Raw genomic sequence first — 13871 nt, 5'->3', positions numbered from 1 at the left:
TATGATTTATGACTTACGTTATAATATTGTTGCGAACAAACAGCAATAAACAAGCTGTTAGCTTTTTGAGTTAGGGGTACATTCCATTTGTCACTATAGTCTTCCTTACGATCTCTATATAACATATATCATTTACACAGTCCATTTGTTACTGTGGTCTTCCATAGGGCATCCCTATAACATATATATCATTATATTTTAGTGTATTCATAATAATTTATTCGACTCTGTGGTGGTTCATATGTAATATTATGTATGTCTTGCTCTCTTGTGTATGTACAATTTGATTGTTTCATCTAACAAATATTTTGTTTCTAAATATATCTGTACCCTTCTCCCCTCTCCCTCCCTCGTAGGGGTAGAGAGAATGTTCCACGTAAGCAACGTAACGCAAACGACACAAAGAATGATGTTAAACCAATGGGAGCTAAAACTTTCATACCTAAATCTTCGCAAACCAACCGAAATTTCCCAACGCAAATTCTAAAAATCATGCAAGAAAAAAACATTTAAAATTATATGCATTATAAACATGAATTAAATGACAGAAAATATGTATTAAAAAGCCAGCAAGTACAGGCATTGCTTTAGTATGTATGAAAAAAAAATAATTAAAAAACAGGTGAACAGATCAATTTTTAATGGTCCAGGAAAAAAAATGAAAATGATGGTGTGATATCAAAAGAGAAGAGAAAAACGAAAGGATCCACATTACATGATGGGACACATTATCAGACACCAAATGGGGGCAATTGGGCAAAAAAAAAAAAAAATCATGATCACTTCCAGACAAAAGGAAATACTTGACCACTAGCATCAGAATTAAACAAGAAGATTTATGATCTTTTTTTTTAATCTCTATCAGGACAACCAGCAACTATGGCTGTGATTCCTGCTTCCATTTTATAAGATGGATTTCCACTTGTCAATTCAGAAGCGGTGTCAAAACTTTGCATGTGAAAGGCCATGCATGCATTACCTTTTCCACCTCCCTTCCTAACATGTGATGTGGACACCCACACGGCTCACCTATTTATTGCATCTTCTATCTTCTCAACACCGAATACAACCCATCACCACCGACCAATAAAAAACATCATCAGATCATTATGATTCGAATCCGTCTCCTCACTTACCGTTTATATATATATATATATATATATATATATATATATATATATATATATAGCACCGACGTCGTCTCCTTCCATTCCATTGATTCCGTACTAACCAAACACAAACATATGAAATCTTTGAAGGCTGTCCCCTCTTCCTCCGCTGTGCACTTCGAAGCTGTCACAAGCTGTGGCACTCGCTCGACCAACACCCTGTGCCTTCCCTTCCTGCTCGCTTCGTCTCTGCTCGATAGAAGGATGAGGAAATCGAGATCAAACGGCATGGTCGGTGGGAGGGAGAGCCAGAGCTGCCGGATGACAGAGTGGGAGCTCCGCCCCGGAGGGATGGTGGTACAGAAGCGGAGCAACGTGGCTGGCATGCCGACCGAGCCCCTCATCAAGATCAAGGTCTCCCATGGCTCCTACCAGCATCAGCTCTCCGTCCCTGCCCACTCCACCTTCGGTAGACCCCCTTGGGACTCTTGTTCTTCTCTGTTCCTCCGATCTTTCGATAAAAGTGACGTTTTGACGATTAATGATGTGAAGGGGAATTGAAAAGGGTTCTGGCACAAGACACCGGTCTGCAGCCTGGAGAGCAGAGGCTGTTGTTCAGGGGAAAGGAAAAGGACGACGGTGAGCGCCTGCACATGGCTGGGATCGTGGAAATGTCCAAGCTGGTCCTGTTGGAGGACCCGGCAAGCAAGGAGAGGAAGCTCGAGCGTATGAATCGGCATCAGGCGTCTGAGACGATCGCGGCTATCGGAGCTGCGGTGGACAAGCTCGCTGCAAAGGTCGGTGGGTTCCCTGCGATCATCTCGAAACTTTCCAGTCGCTGCTCGGAACCGATCGGATTAGAATGCAGGTATCGAGATCGGAGACTTGCGTGCACGCAAGCATGAAGGCTGCGGACGAAGAGTTGGCGGATTTGACTGAGCTGCTTATGGTGCAACTGCTGAAATCAGACAGCGTCGAGGCAGAGGGGGAAGCGAGAACGCGGAGGAGATTCGAGGTACTCTTGAATTATGAAACATCCCTCTCGAGCTTTTCTTCCAATTAAATCAATATATAGTTCCAATTGCAGTTATGGAGTCAAACTTTCATGTTTTTGCGTATAATATAGCATGTTGATGGTACGTCTTTTGCGGTCTTCATAATTACAGCTACCGATAATTAATGTGGATACGATTATCCTAAATAACTCGAGAGTGTGTTAAATATAACAAGAAGTTACTAAAAAGTAGTAGTTGTGGCCGTGAAGACAAGAAAATGCTGGGTTTCGCTGAGCTTAGTCTGGAATGGTTAAGATCTCTGAAGTCTCTTTGTCCATCTCCTGGATCATGATGAGAAGGAGAACCCCGTCGGCTTAGGTTCCATTATAGATATTTCAAATGAGACACGAAAATAGCCTATTTACTTGCAGGAACTAACATAATTAGTATTGTACTTGTAGTAAGAAAATTTTCTCTAATATAATACCTTTTAAGAAGTCTATACGAAATCTCTCTTAGTTAATATGAGTTGCGCAAAAGTCTCATTTGACCTTTGAAAATTCTTTCTCAGGTTCGCCGTATTCTTTCTCATTGGACTTGCTGAAGGCAAGAAGAAATCTCAGTTACAACTCAACGGCAGACGTTTGAATCTGGTTTGGTAAGCCCCGAGCGCTCAGTTACAACTCGTCCAAGTCTCCCAGGGAGGGGATTGGATTACCAACAACTGGGAACTCTTCGACTAGCTTACGCTAACCCTAAATAATCCATCTCTCTCTCTTGTTTTTATGCTTGTTTGCTTTCCAGCAGTTGATCCTCCGACGTTACACTGAATTCAGATATTAATTTCTTGTACCTATGGATGACTTCGTGCCCATCTTCTCTTCACAGACCCAAATCATAGTGTTTTTGCATGCAGGATGAGTCTTGGCTCTGGAACTCTTAGTCATCTTCCCCAGAAACTGTTGACCCCTTGCCTATCTTTTGACCCACTAGATAGGTGAAGATATGGAAGGCTGTCGACGTAGGATTTGGTAGAAGATATGATTAGAAGAAATCTTTCTTTTCTAACTCATTCTAAATATCTCACACGTGTCCACATAACACAACCTTTATTTACAAGCCTAAAGCGACCACCAACCTAACTAAAACGGGACTATTAAGCTTTCGGTCATCCCTCTACATGCTGTATAAAGCATGAACATACCAAAAGACACGGACATACATAAGCATTACACCAAACATCTTGTTTCGAAGTTTGTCTGTGACATTCTCCCCCACTTATTCCTTCGACGTCCTCGTCGAAGTCTTTGTCGACACTACAACTCCTTGCCTTTGCCGAGTCTTCAATCTTCTGCTCTAGCTGCAATGCGCCTCTTGGCTCCCAACCGCTTTTTGCTGCTGTTTTTGAGTAGTCGAACCTTTGATCCGCCATGCTGCTTCAACTCGCCAATGACTCTGACTCTAGTATGGGGTTGGCTGAGTTGTGTTGATCCATGTTGGTTCTTGCGGATTCTACAAATGAAGGAAAAGACCATCCTTACTGCGCTAGTCTCTCAAATGCCTCATGTTGCTTAAACTGGGTGGATGCTTGTTGGAGCTTTAACGAGCATCGTCTCGCAAACTTCTGAAGTTTTGGGTCCTTCCTCTACAAAATTTGCTCATGGACTCTTCTTTCACTTAGTTGTCACATCCAAGTAGGTTCGCATCACTTCCGCTTTCGATTGACATTTCGTTGGGAAATGAAGCGGACAATCTACTCTCAGCAACACTGATCACTATTGGTGAGGATTTGACAACTATTATCTTCCATTATCTTTGAAGGGTCTTTGAACATATGTAGAGCTCTCTGCTGGATAGATAAGAGAATTGGGGTACTTGGTTTCGCCCATTCTCTTAAGAGTTGAGAAGGCAAAGGTTACTTGACTTCGCCCGTCTCCTTGAGGTTGTACTCCATGCATCGAGCTGGTTACTGGCCTTCGCCTGCTCTTTGCTCACACTTCTGAAGCACTTGAAGTGTTTGCACTCCTTGCGTTGAGTAAGTTACTGTGATTCACCTTCTCAATGCCATCGAACTTCTAGAATGTAGGAAGTTTTTACCCCAACTTGGAGTAATTCTCTCATAGGTTTGGTCGCCTCTGGGATTGTACCGTCTTCTCCATCAACCCTGCCGCCTACTCCATTGAGTAGCAAAGGTACAACACCGCGTACTGCCTGCTTCGTTCCTTCATCATGCACTCTTGCCTGACCCGAAGTCTTTCACTTTCGGCTATCTTGATGAGAAGCTCGTTGACACCGGTCTTACGAAGTTCCTTGGCCTCTGCCCTTCAGCCTTGTCTCGGTACTTGGAGTCTGCCTCTACATGCTCCACCTCCTCGGCCCCTTTCACGACCAAGCACTCTCTCTCCATGAGAGCAAAGGATCAATGACTTTCACAAAAGTCCCGCCTCTGCGGTCCCATGACGCTACCATGCCCATGGCCCTACTATCTGTCGCCTCGCATCTGCATCCCTTTTTGTCACAATCAGTAGATATATCTATGTGGCACTCCTCCGAGTCCACCTCCATTCTAATTGATGCTTGATTTTGGATAGCTAAGTCCCTTTGGACTGGTCGTCGCTTCCTCGCCCCTTTTGACCCCCTACTTCAACACCTCGATGTTCTCCAAGCAGATCCCATTGGTCGATGGAAAGACATACTGCAACTCCCATGCATGGCGTTTGCCATCACGTTGTAGGGTTTGCACCGATTCTGTTCTCCTTAGCTTCCTTGGTAGCAACGTTTGCTTACTCGACCTTGTCCTCTGACTTGTCTGGCTCCCTTAAGCAAATATGGGCTTTGGAGCAGTCCAACTCTCCAATTGCTTCGATCATACCTCTGCATGATCAAGTCCCTCCCCTATGACTCACTAGTACTTGCATTCGAACTTTTTCCATTGGTGGAACATAGCCCCCATATGCTGATGACCAAGGCTTTCATTCGATGCAAAATTCGATGCACGCATGGAAGACTCGCCTTTGTAGTACCATGGCCTTCACTCCTTGAATCCATAGCCCTTCTTACCGTCGTGTTGTTCACCGAAGTGGAGCTTCCAGTAGCTCCCGATCATACCTCCGTATGATCTAGTCCCTCACGGGACTATGTTGTGTGTATTACATTACCACGAACTGTTCCACCATGATCCGCTACACCATGTCGCCTCTTGGTGACATTTCTATTACATTCTGATTCTTGTGGGATGAACTCGAATTGTGAACCCTTCATGTGTGGCCTCTGCAAATACATCGCAGGGTCTCTTCCACCTTCGATTTTGTTCGCTTCTTTGGCAATCGACCTTCATCTACCCACTCTTAGGTCACACCTAGATGAAGCACCGCTCTAGGACAGTCCGTCACCTAGTAGCTCCCGAAGTCCCCCGACTTCGCTGCAATTAGTACACCATTGTCTGGATCCTGGGCCTCTGCCCCTACCAGCACAATCTTCGCTGCGCACCGCTTCCTTCATGGCAACTTGAATGGCAACACTGTGGCATATTCTTCAAGAGTACCCGCATCTACGTCCTCTTGCCCCGTGCTAAGGCATTCTGAATCTAACTTTGCCTTCACAAATTGAGTCGCCTTAGTTCCTCCATCAAATGCTCCTCCGAGATAAGGTGCATGTGCCCAGAAGCTCCCTTCGTCTTTGGCACCATGCAAGATGAGTTCGCTCCGTCAGAATGAATGACCCATGGAACAACATGATCCTGCTCTTACCTCTACAAGAGTTCATGTTCTTGACCTCTGTCCAAGGAAAGCACTATGCCTCCGCTCCATGTTCTATCTTCTATACTGGCTCCCTTCATGCGGCTTGGGTACTTCGCCAAGTTACACCCAAGTTGCTCCGCTTCTCATTTTTGCATTGAGTTGATGGTGGCCCTCGCGCCCACCATTCCATGGGTCAGCCCTCCCTTGAGTTCGATCTCCATACCGACTCCAAGTGTGCCTTCATTTGTGTTGCTTTGGGTCGCTCCCCCACTTGATCTCACAATGCATCTACCAATGTATTCTCTCGAGCGAGATCATGCAACAACTCATCGCCGCTTGCTCAGTCCATTGAGCTTCATGGAGTTGTTGTTTGTTGAGGTACTCCTCCTCAACTTGTGAGGTCCATCCCATATGATTCTCCCTCTGGAGAGCCGGGACTTATCCCTCCTGGATAACTGTCCCGTTGGAGCAACATCTCTCGTCGTTTCGGAGACCACCATCCCCTTGGACTACTCCGATCTGCTGAACAAACTGTGCATTGTTCTGCCTCCTGCAAACACACTTGCTAGATTGTGACTCCACGTCAATACAGCCCCCGCTGCACCACTCAAGGCCTAGCAACATGCTGAACTCGTTGCACACTTCAGCCTCCTACGGATGTATCCTTCACATGTCGAAGAGAAAGTTTCAATGCTCCATGGCGCCGAGTTTTGGTCACCTTGGGATGGCCGCGAACATTCCATCATCCGCATACAAGCCCATGCATGAGTACCGAATTCTTTGAGTTAGCAATTCCCCTCACCTCTGTGAGCTTTGCACAACTCTTTCGGTCGCTGAGCAACTTATTCCACCTTGGATGGTCTCATCCTTTACCAAGCACCTCGCTTGCCTTGAGCACCATCAAGTATAGTTGTCAACATTGAACCATAGCTCAAACTCAGCCATCCCAACCTTTGTGCACTCCGTATTCTTCCAAGCTTGTTTGTTCTCGTGGTGCCTCTCGCGCAAAGGGTTGGCCATTCCTCTGAATGCCAATCTCAGATGCCCGCTCCTCCGAGCGACTCCTTTTCCCTATATCTCTATGCTCGTTTTCCCCCAAACGGTCGCGAGTGTGCTGACTGCCCTCAACGTAGCCCCGCTAGGTCTCCCACGTTTGCATGCTAAGTGTTTCTATGAGTGCTTGTCCCACTCTGATACCATCGGTCACGGCCTTAGCTGGTTTTGCCTAAGTCGTGCGGCACCCTTGCATGTCCGTCCGCAAAGGTCAGCCTCCCCGAAGCCTCCCATGTCCCTTAGGACCCACAAAAGAGAGAACGGGTTAGAGAAAACATCTCATTCGGGATCCACAAGCAAACAATTCCGAAAACACTTCATAGACAATGCAAATTACAAACAGACTTTACAAGCTCTGAACAGTTGCACAACAAAGGGTAAAATAATCCATTATAGATCAAAAATCTCTCACACGTGTCCACATGACACAACTTTTATTTACAAGCATAAAGCGGCCACCAATTTAACTAAAATGAGACTATTAAGCCTTCGGTCGTCCCTCTACATGCTGTACAAAGCATGAACATACCAAAAGACACGGACATACATAAGCATTACACCAAACATCCTGTTTCGAAGTTTGTCCGTGACAATGTGTCACTAGCTAACCTACTGGTGCCACTTAAGTTTGTTCTATGGATGACACCTAAATCTTTTTCATGCATGCTTGTCACCTTGCAACCCTTTCGTTAGCCAAACCTAAGTAATTATATGAGAGATTAAAGGAAAACTTAAGAGTTGCGCCAACGTGGGTTAAGAGGAGAAAGGAAGAGGAATTGAAGTAGGAGAAGAAGAAGAAGCTTTGCCTTGGCTTGAGATTTGCATCAATTCCATACATTTGGGACTCAAATTTGTTTAAGGCAAGTGTTCTAACCCTTTCATACAGAACTCTTGATCTCTGATTTCATCTTAATCCTAAAAAGTTTGGAAGACTTTGGCTTCATACATGATATTTCTTTCGATTGGGAACAAAATTGTGAATCTAAAATTTTTCAATGAATTGACCTTTCTATATTGTTCTAGCCATAACTTTCTGCACCGATTTTGGATTCAAGCGAAATCAAATTCATCCGAAAATATACTCATAGCTATTTCTTTTGATATCAAGATTGATAAATTTAGAGTCTATTTTCCTATCCAAACTATTATTTCAACTGATCTTATGAAATCTGTCAAATAGAGACTGTCAGTTTTGACCTTTCAATACTCTCTTGTTTATAACTCTCTGTTGAAAACTCTAATTTATGCAAAATGATTTATCAGAAACTAGATGTATGTCTTTCTGTGCATATCTGATTTTAATGATTTGGAGCATAAATGACTATTGAATCATCTGTTATCAACTATATGAATTTTGTAAAATAAAGATAATGTTTTCTGACCTTTGGTTACTAAACTATTGATAACTCAATGTTGGAATCACCAATTTATACAAAACTTAATTAATCTAAATCTATATTGATACATCTTTCGAATGACACCTAATTTGTGTAAATTGGAGTATAATTTATCATCCAAATAATTCATGCAATATACCTCTCAAATTCTGTCAAAATCGAGATTTGGTCAATTTCACATATTCTTGTTTCATCTATTTGGAAATTGATTTCAGCTAAAATCCTTACTTCAGTTGAGCTTTATATTATTGCTTTGAATTCCTATATATCTCGTCCTTCAATTATTTGTATACCTGAATCTATTATGTAAAGTTCATATTTGTATCACAATGTTTTGTATAGGCACATGCATTCCGTTGTTCCGCATGTATTTTCAATATGTCCCAATTTATTGTTCACAATACCCTTTTATACTCCGATATTTGTGGGACTATTTGGACCTTTGTTAAAAATAATAAAAGGATTATTTGGACCTTCGCTAAAAATAGTAAAGGGATTATTTGGATCTTTGCTAGAAATGGTAAAGAGATTATCTGAACCTTTGCCAGAAATGATAAAAGGTATATCCTTAGAGCCTGCAATGCTTTGCCGGCCCCCTCTAGCTTCATCCAGATGTGGATGGCTCTCAAACGTGGGAGATTATGTTTGGGATCCCACATCACCCTCTATCTTTTTGATATGATATCCAAAGCTTTGGTTATATGCTTATATATGTGCTTTGGATAAAAATGAAATGTGTGCAACATCAAATGCAACGTTTGAGCTTTTGTTTCATATTAGTTCATTGATATACTCCAAAATACTTCATATGTCATTGATATGTTCCGAAGTATTTCATCCATCATTGATTTGTTCCAAAATATTTTATTTGTTATTGATATACTCCAAAACATTTCATACCTCCTTGATATGCTTTGAAATGCTTTATATGCTATTGATATGCTTCGTAAGATTTCATATGCCATTGATATACTCCGAAATGCTTCCTATGTCATTGATATACTATGAAATTCTTCATATGCCATTGATATGTTCAGAAGCATTTCATCTACCATAGGTATGTTTTGAAATATTTTATTTGTTATTGATATACTCCGAAATATTTCATACGTCCTTGATATACTTTGAAAGCTTCATATGCTATTGATATGTTCTGAAGCATTTTATCTGCCATTGATATGTTCCGAAATATTTCATTTGCCATTGATATGCTCCAAAATGCTTCATATGCCATTGATATGTTCCGAAACATTTCATTCGTCATTGATATGTTCCAAAATATTTCATTTGTTATTGATATACTTTGAAACGTTTCATACATCCTTGATATGGTCCGAAATGTTTCATATGCCATTGATATGCTTCGTAATATTTCATATGCCATTGATATGCTTCGAAATGCTTCCTATGCTATTGATATACTCCGAAATGCTTTATATGCCATTGATATGTTCAGAAGCATTTCATCTACAATTGATATATTCCAAAATATTTTATTAGTTATTGATATACTTTAAAACATTTTATACGTCCTTGATATGCTCCGAAATGTTTCATATGCTATTGATATACTCTGTAACATTTCATACGTACTTGATATGCTCCGAAATGATTCATATGCCATTGATATGTTCCGAAGCATTTAATCCATTATTGATATGTTCTGAAATGTTTTATTTGTTATTAATATACTTAGTAATATTTCATACGTCCTTGATATGCTCTGAAATGCTTCATATGCCATTGATATGTTCCAAAGCATTTCATCCATTATTGATATATTCTAAAATATTTTATTTGTTATTGATATACTCCGTAACATTTCATACATCCTTGATATGCTCTGAAATACTTCATATGCCATCGATATACTCCGAAATGCTTCATATGCCATTGATATGTTTCGAAGCATTTCATCTGCCATTGATATGTTCTGAAATGTTTCATTACGTCAATGATTTGCTCCAATTAGTCTTTACTTTCTTGTTATGAACAAAACATGCTTCGAATGAAATGACATTGTAAATTCTGCATTTGTTGAGCGGCTATCTATGAACTCTTGTATCCCTGCCTTATATTTGGTATATTGTTTACTTTGAAAATATCCTTTTTTTTTTCCATTGATATGTTAGTCGCTTGCTGAGCTCTATGTGCTCACCCCGTTGCTATATATATTTTTCAGGATAGCTTGTCTCTCGCTAGAATGTTTAAATTTAGCTACGACAGTGGAAAGCTAGAAGACTTTGGGCAAACCTTTAGTGAATGATATGTTTTTGTTATATAAGTACACTTGGTGTCTAATGGAATGTTAATGGTAAATCTGAATATATGAGTTTTGTAAAAGTTTAATGGACCTCTTATGTTAGAATTTTGGAGTGTTAAGTTAATTTGTGTATTGATATGAACATGTGGTAAATATTAATTTTATGATTTTGTAGAATCCCACACTTGTGGATTTATGATGTGGTTATTGTCTTGGTGAGTTAGGCTCAGATTTTAAGATTTATTGAGTGATGTGGTATATGAATTTAAACTACATAGGTTTTGTGAATTATGGAATTATAGATGTGAATGACTGTGAATGTTTTCTTAGTGTCATCAAATGCGTGATTGGATCCTGAAATGAATTATTTTTGGGGCGTGACAAAGTGGTATCAGAGCGTGGTTTGAGGATCTCTAAGATATTTGATATGTAAAATATATTGAGGCCTAGTGAACTATAGTGATCGATGAAAATATTCTTTGATGCATTTTAGGAATATAGGATGATGAGGACATTTGGTCCTCCTACTTCATCTACTTTTGATTAATTAAGTGAGATGAAAGGGTTAATCGGGGATATCAAATCAGAGTGGCACAACGGAAGTGTAGTGAGCCTGATCTAATGGTAGTAGAACAATATAAGTTATTAGAAGAAAATTTTAATTTGAATGTTATAAGGAAATAACAAGACTCATCTGCCATTGATATGCTCCAAAATGCTTCATATGTCATTGATATGTTCTGAAGCATTTCATCCGTCATTGATATGTTCTGAAATATTTCATTTGTTATTGATATACTTTGAAACATTTCATATGTCCTTGATATGCTCCAAAATGCTTTATATGCCATTGATATACTCCGTAATATTTTATATGCCATTGATATGCTCCGAAATGCTTCCTTTGCCATTGATATACTTCGAAATGCTTCATATGCCATTAATATGTTCAGAAGCATTTCATCTACAATTGATATGTTCCGAAATATTTCATTTGTTATTGATATACTCTGAAACATTTTAGACATCCTTGATATGGTCCGAAATATTTCATATGCCATTGATATGCTTCGTAACATTTCATACGTCCTTGATATTCTCCAAAATGCTTCATATGCCATTGATATGTTCCGAAGCATTTCATCCATCATTGATATATTCCGAAATGTTTCATTTGTTATTAATATACTCCGTAACATTTCATACGTCTTTGATATGCTTTGAAATGCTTCATATGTCATTGATATGTTCTGAAATATTTCATTTGTTATTGATATACTCCATAACATTTCATACGTCTTTGATATGCTCTGAAATACTTCATATGCCATTGATATATTTCGAAGCATTTCATCCATCATTAATATGTTCTGAAATGTTTTATTTGTTATTGATATACTCCGTAACATTTTATACGTCCTTGATATGCTCCAAAATATTTCATATGCTATCGATATGCTCCAAAATGCTTCCTATGCCATTGATATACTCCGAAATACTTCATATGCTATTGATATATTCTGAAGCATTTCATCCACCATTGATATGTTCCGAAATGTTTCATTATATCAATGATTTGCTCCAATTAGTCTTTACTCCCTTATTATAAATAAAACATGCTTCGAATGAAATGATATTGTAAATTCTGCATTCGTTGAGCAGCTATCTTTGAACTCTTATATCCCTGCCTTGTATTTAGTACATTGTTTGCTTTGAAACTATCCTTTTTTTTCTATTGATATGTTAGTCTCTTGCTGATCTCTATGTGCTCACCTCGTTGCTATATAAATTTTTCAGGATAACTTGTCGCTCGCTAGAATGTTTAAATTTAGCTACGACAGTGGAAAGCTAGAAGACTTTGGGCAAACCTTTAGTGGATGATATGTTTTTGTTGTATAAGTACACTTGGTGTCTAATGAAATGTTGATGGTAAATCTGAACTTATGAGTTTGTAAAAGTTTAATAGACCTCTCATGTTAGGATTTTGGAGCGTTAAGTTAATTTGTGTATTGATATGAACATGTGGTAAATATTGATTTTGTGATTTTGTAGAATCCCACACTTGTGGATTTATGATGTGGTTATTGTCTTGGTGAGTTGGTCTTAGATCTTAAGATTCATCGAGTGATATGGTATATGAATTTAAATTGCACAAGTTTTATGAATTATGAAATTATGGATGTGAATGATTGTAAATGTTTTCTCAGTGTCCTCAAATGTGTGATTGGATCCTGGAATGAATTATTGTTGGGGCGTGACATGATCTGCCGTGAAGGTCGAGGGAATGGCGTGGCGTGCGACGATTTCGCCCTACGCCAACAACCTCCCACTAGCCTCCTGTTACTTCTCCTCCTTCGACGACCTCCTCTCGTGGGCCGACCTGCTATTACGACTTCCATCCACTAGTCATGGGCTGACCTCGAGCTCTCTTTTCACCCGGTTTCACAGTAGGAGGTCGAGCGCCCACTGCCTCCTCTTAGCCCTCATGGACTTCAACCCTCATGTGCATATTCTCTTGATGTCTTCATCATCTATACTCTAATTTCATTCAAATTATCCAAGAGTAATAACTATATATCGTGACGAGCATAATTTTTTAATCTCCTATTTGAATATGATTTACGAAGCTAAATCGATGGCTCTCTCAATTACCAAAAAAGATCCAAATATAAGGGGAACCTAATCCAATAACAAATCCTGCTCACAAATTATGATTGCGTCAAGATCATCTTATCCTCTAGACAATTCAAGCTTCAATTATTAGCTCTATCGTACCATTAATATCTTCATACAGAACTATAGTAGAAGTATAGTCCAAGTTATAAACTACCCTAGCCAATTACTCTCGTACTCGCATGCTCAGTCTCCTATTTAGTCTGATGAAAACAACACAAAAGGAAAGTACTATTATTGATTTTATATAAAATATAAAAGCTATTATCGATAACTTGGCTTTGATATGTCATTCTCTCAATGATAAGGAAGTTATTGTCTATACTCTCAATGGCCTAGGAGATGAATACAAGGAATTGAGGGCAATAAGTTGGGCAAGAGACTCATAGATGATATTCAAAGAACTATATGACAAGTTGATTGATTATAAAATATATTTAAAATGCAAAGAAAAGATGATAGGATCAACGATCATAACTTAAGTCAGTCAAAAATCCAAAAGAAAGAGTAATCAAAGCAACAAGAACTTCAACAAAGGACTAACTAAAATGCCTACTAGACACATAGGTATCACACAAATGTATCATACTCTATTGCACCATCAACCTTTCAATCAAGGCGACAACAAAATCAACAATCAA

General features: G+C 39.6%; 1 protein-coding gene across 2 annotated transcripts; it reads left to right on the top strand.

The window, feature by feature from the left end:
- The first annotated feature begins 1234 nt into the window (after positions 1–1234).
- On the top strand, positions 1235–12611 carry LOC135651047 (BAG family molecular chaperone regulator 4-like). 2 transcript variants are annotated; one of them, XR_010501722.1, is made up of 5 exons: positions 1235–1578; positions 1662–1906; positions 1978–2124; positions 2676–2762; positions 12355–12611. XR_010501722.1 is itself a non-coding variant. In XM_065170836.1 (4 exons), the coding sequence occupies exons 1-4, from the start codon at positions 1245–1247 to the stop codon at positions 2706–2708; spliced, it is 759 nt and encodes a 252-aa protein (XP_065026908.1). In that variant the 5' UTR covers positions 1235–1244; the 3' UTR covers positions 2709–8079. The 2 variants fall into 2 exon arrangements, 1 of the variants encoding a protein (XP_065026908.1); XM_065170836.1 differs by lacking the exon at positions 12355–12611 and having other exon boundaries at positions 2676–8079.
- The last annotated feature ends 1260 nt before the right edge of the window (positions 12612–13871 follow it).

This window comes from Musa acuminata, chromosome BXJ1-4, assembly GCF_036884655.1.
Source record: "Musa acuminata AAA Group cultivar baxijiao chromosome BXJ1-4, Cavendish_Baxijiao_AAA, whole genome shotgun sequence".
NCBI lineage: Eukaryota > Viridiplantae > Streptophyta > Magnoliopsida > Zingiberales > Musaceae > Musa > Musa acuminata.
This window is presented reverse-complemented; position numbering and strand designations above follow the sequence as displayed.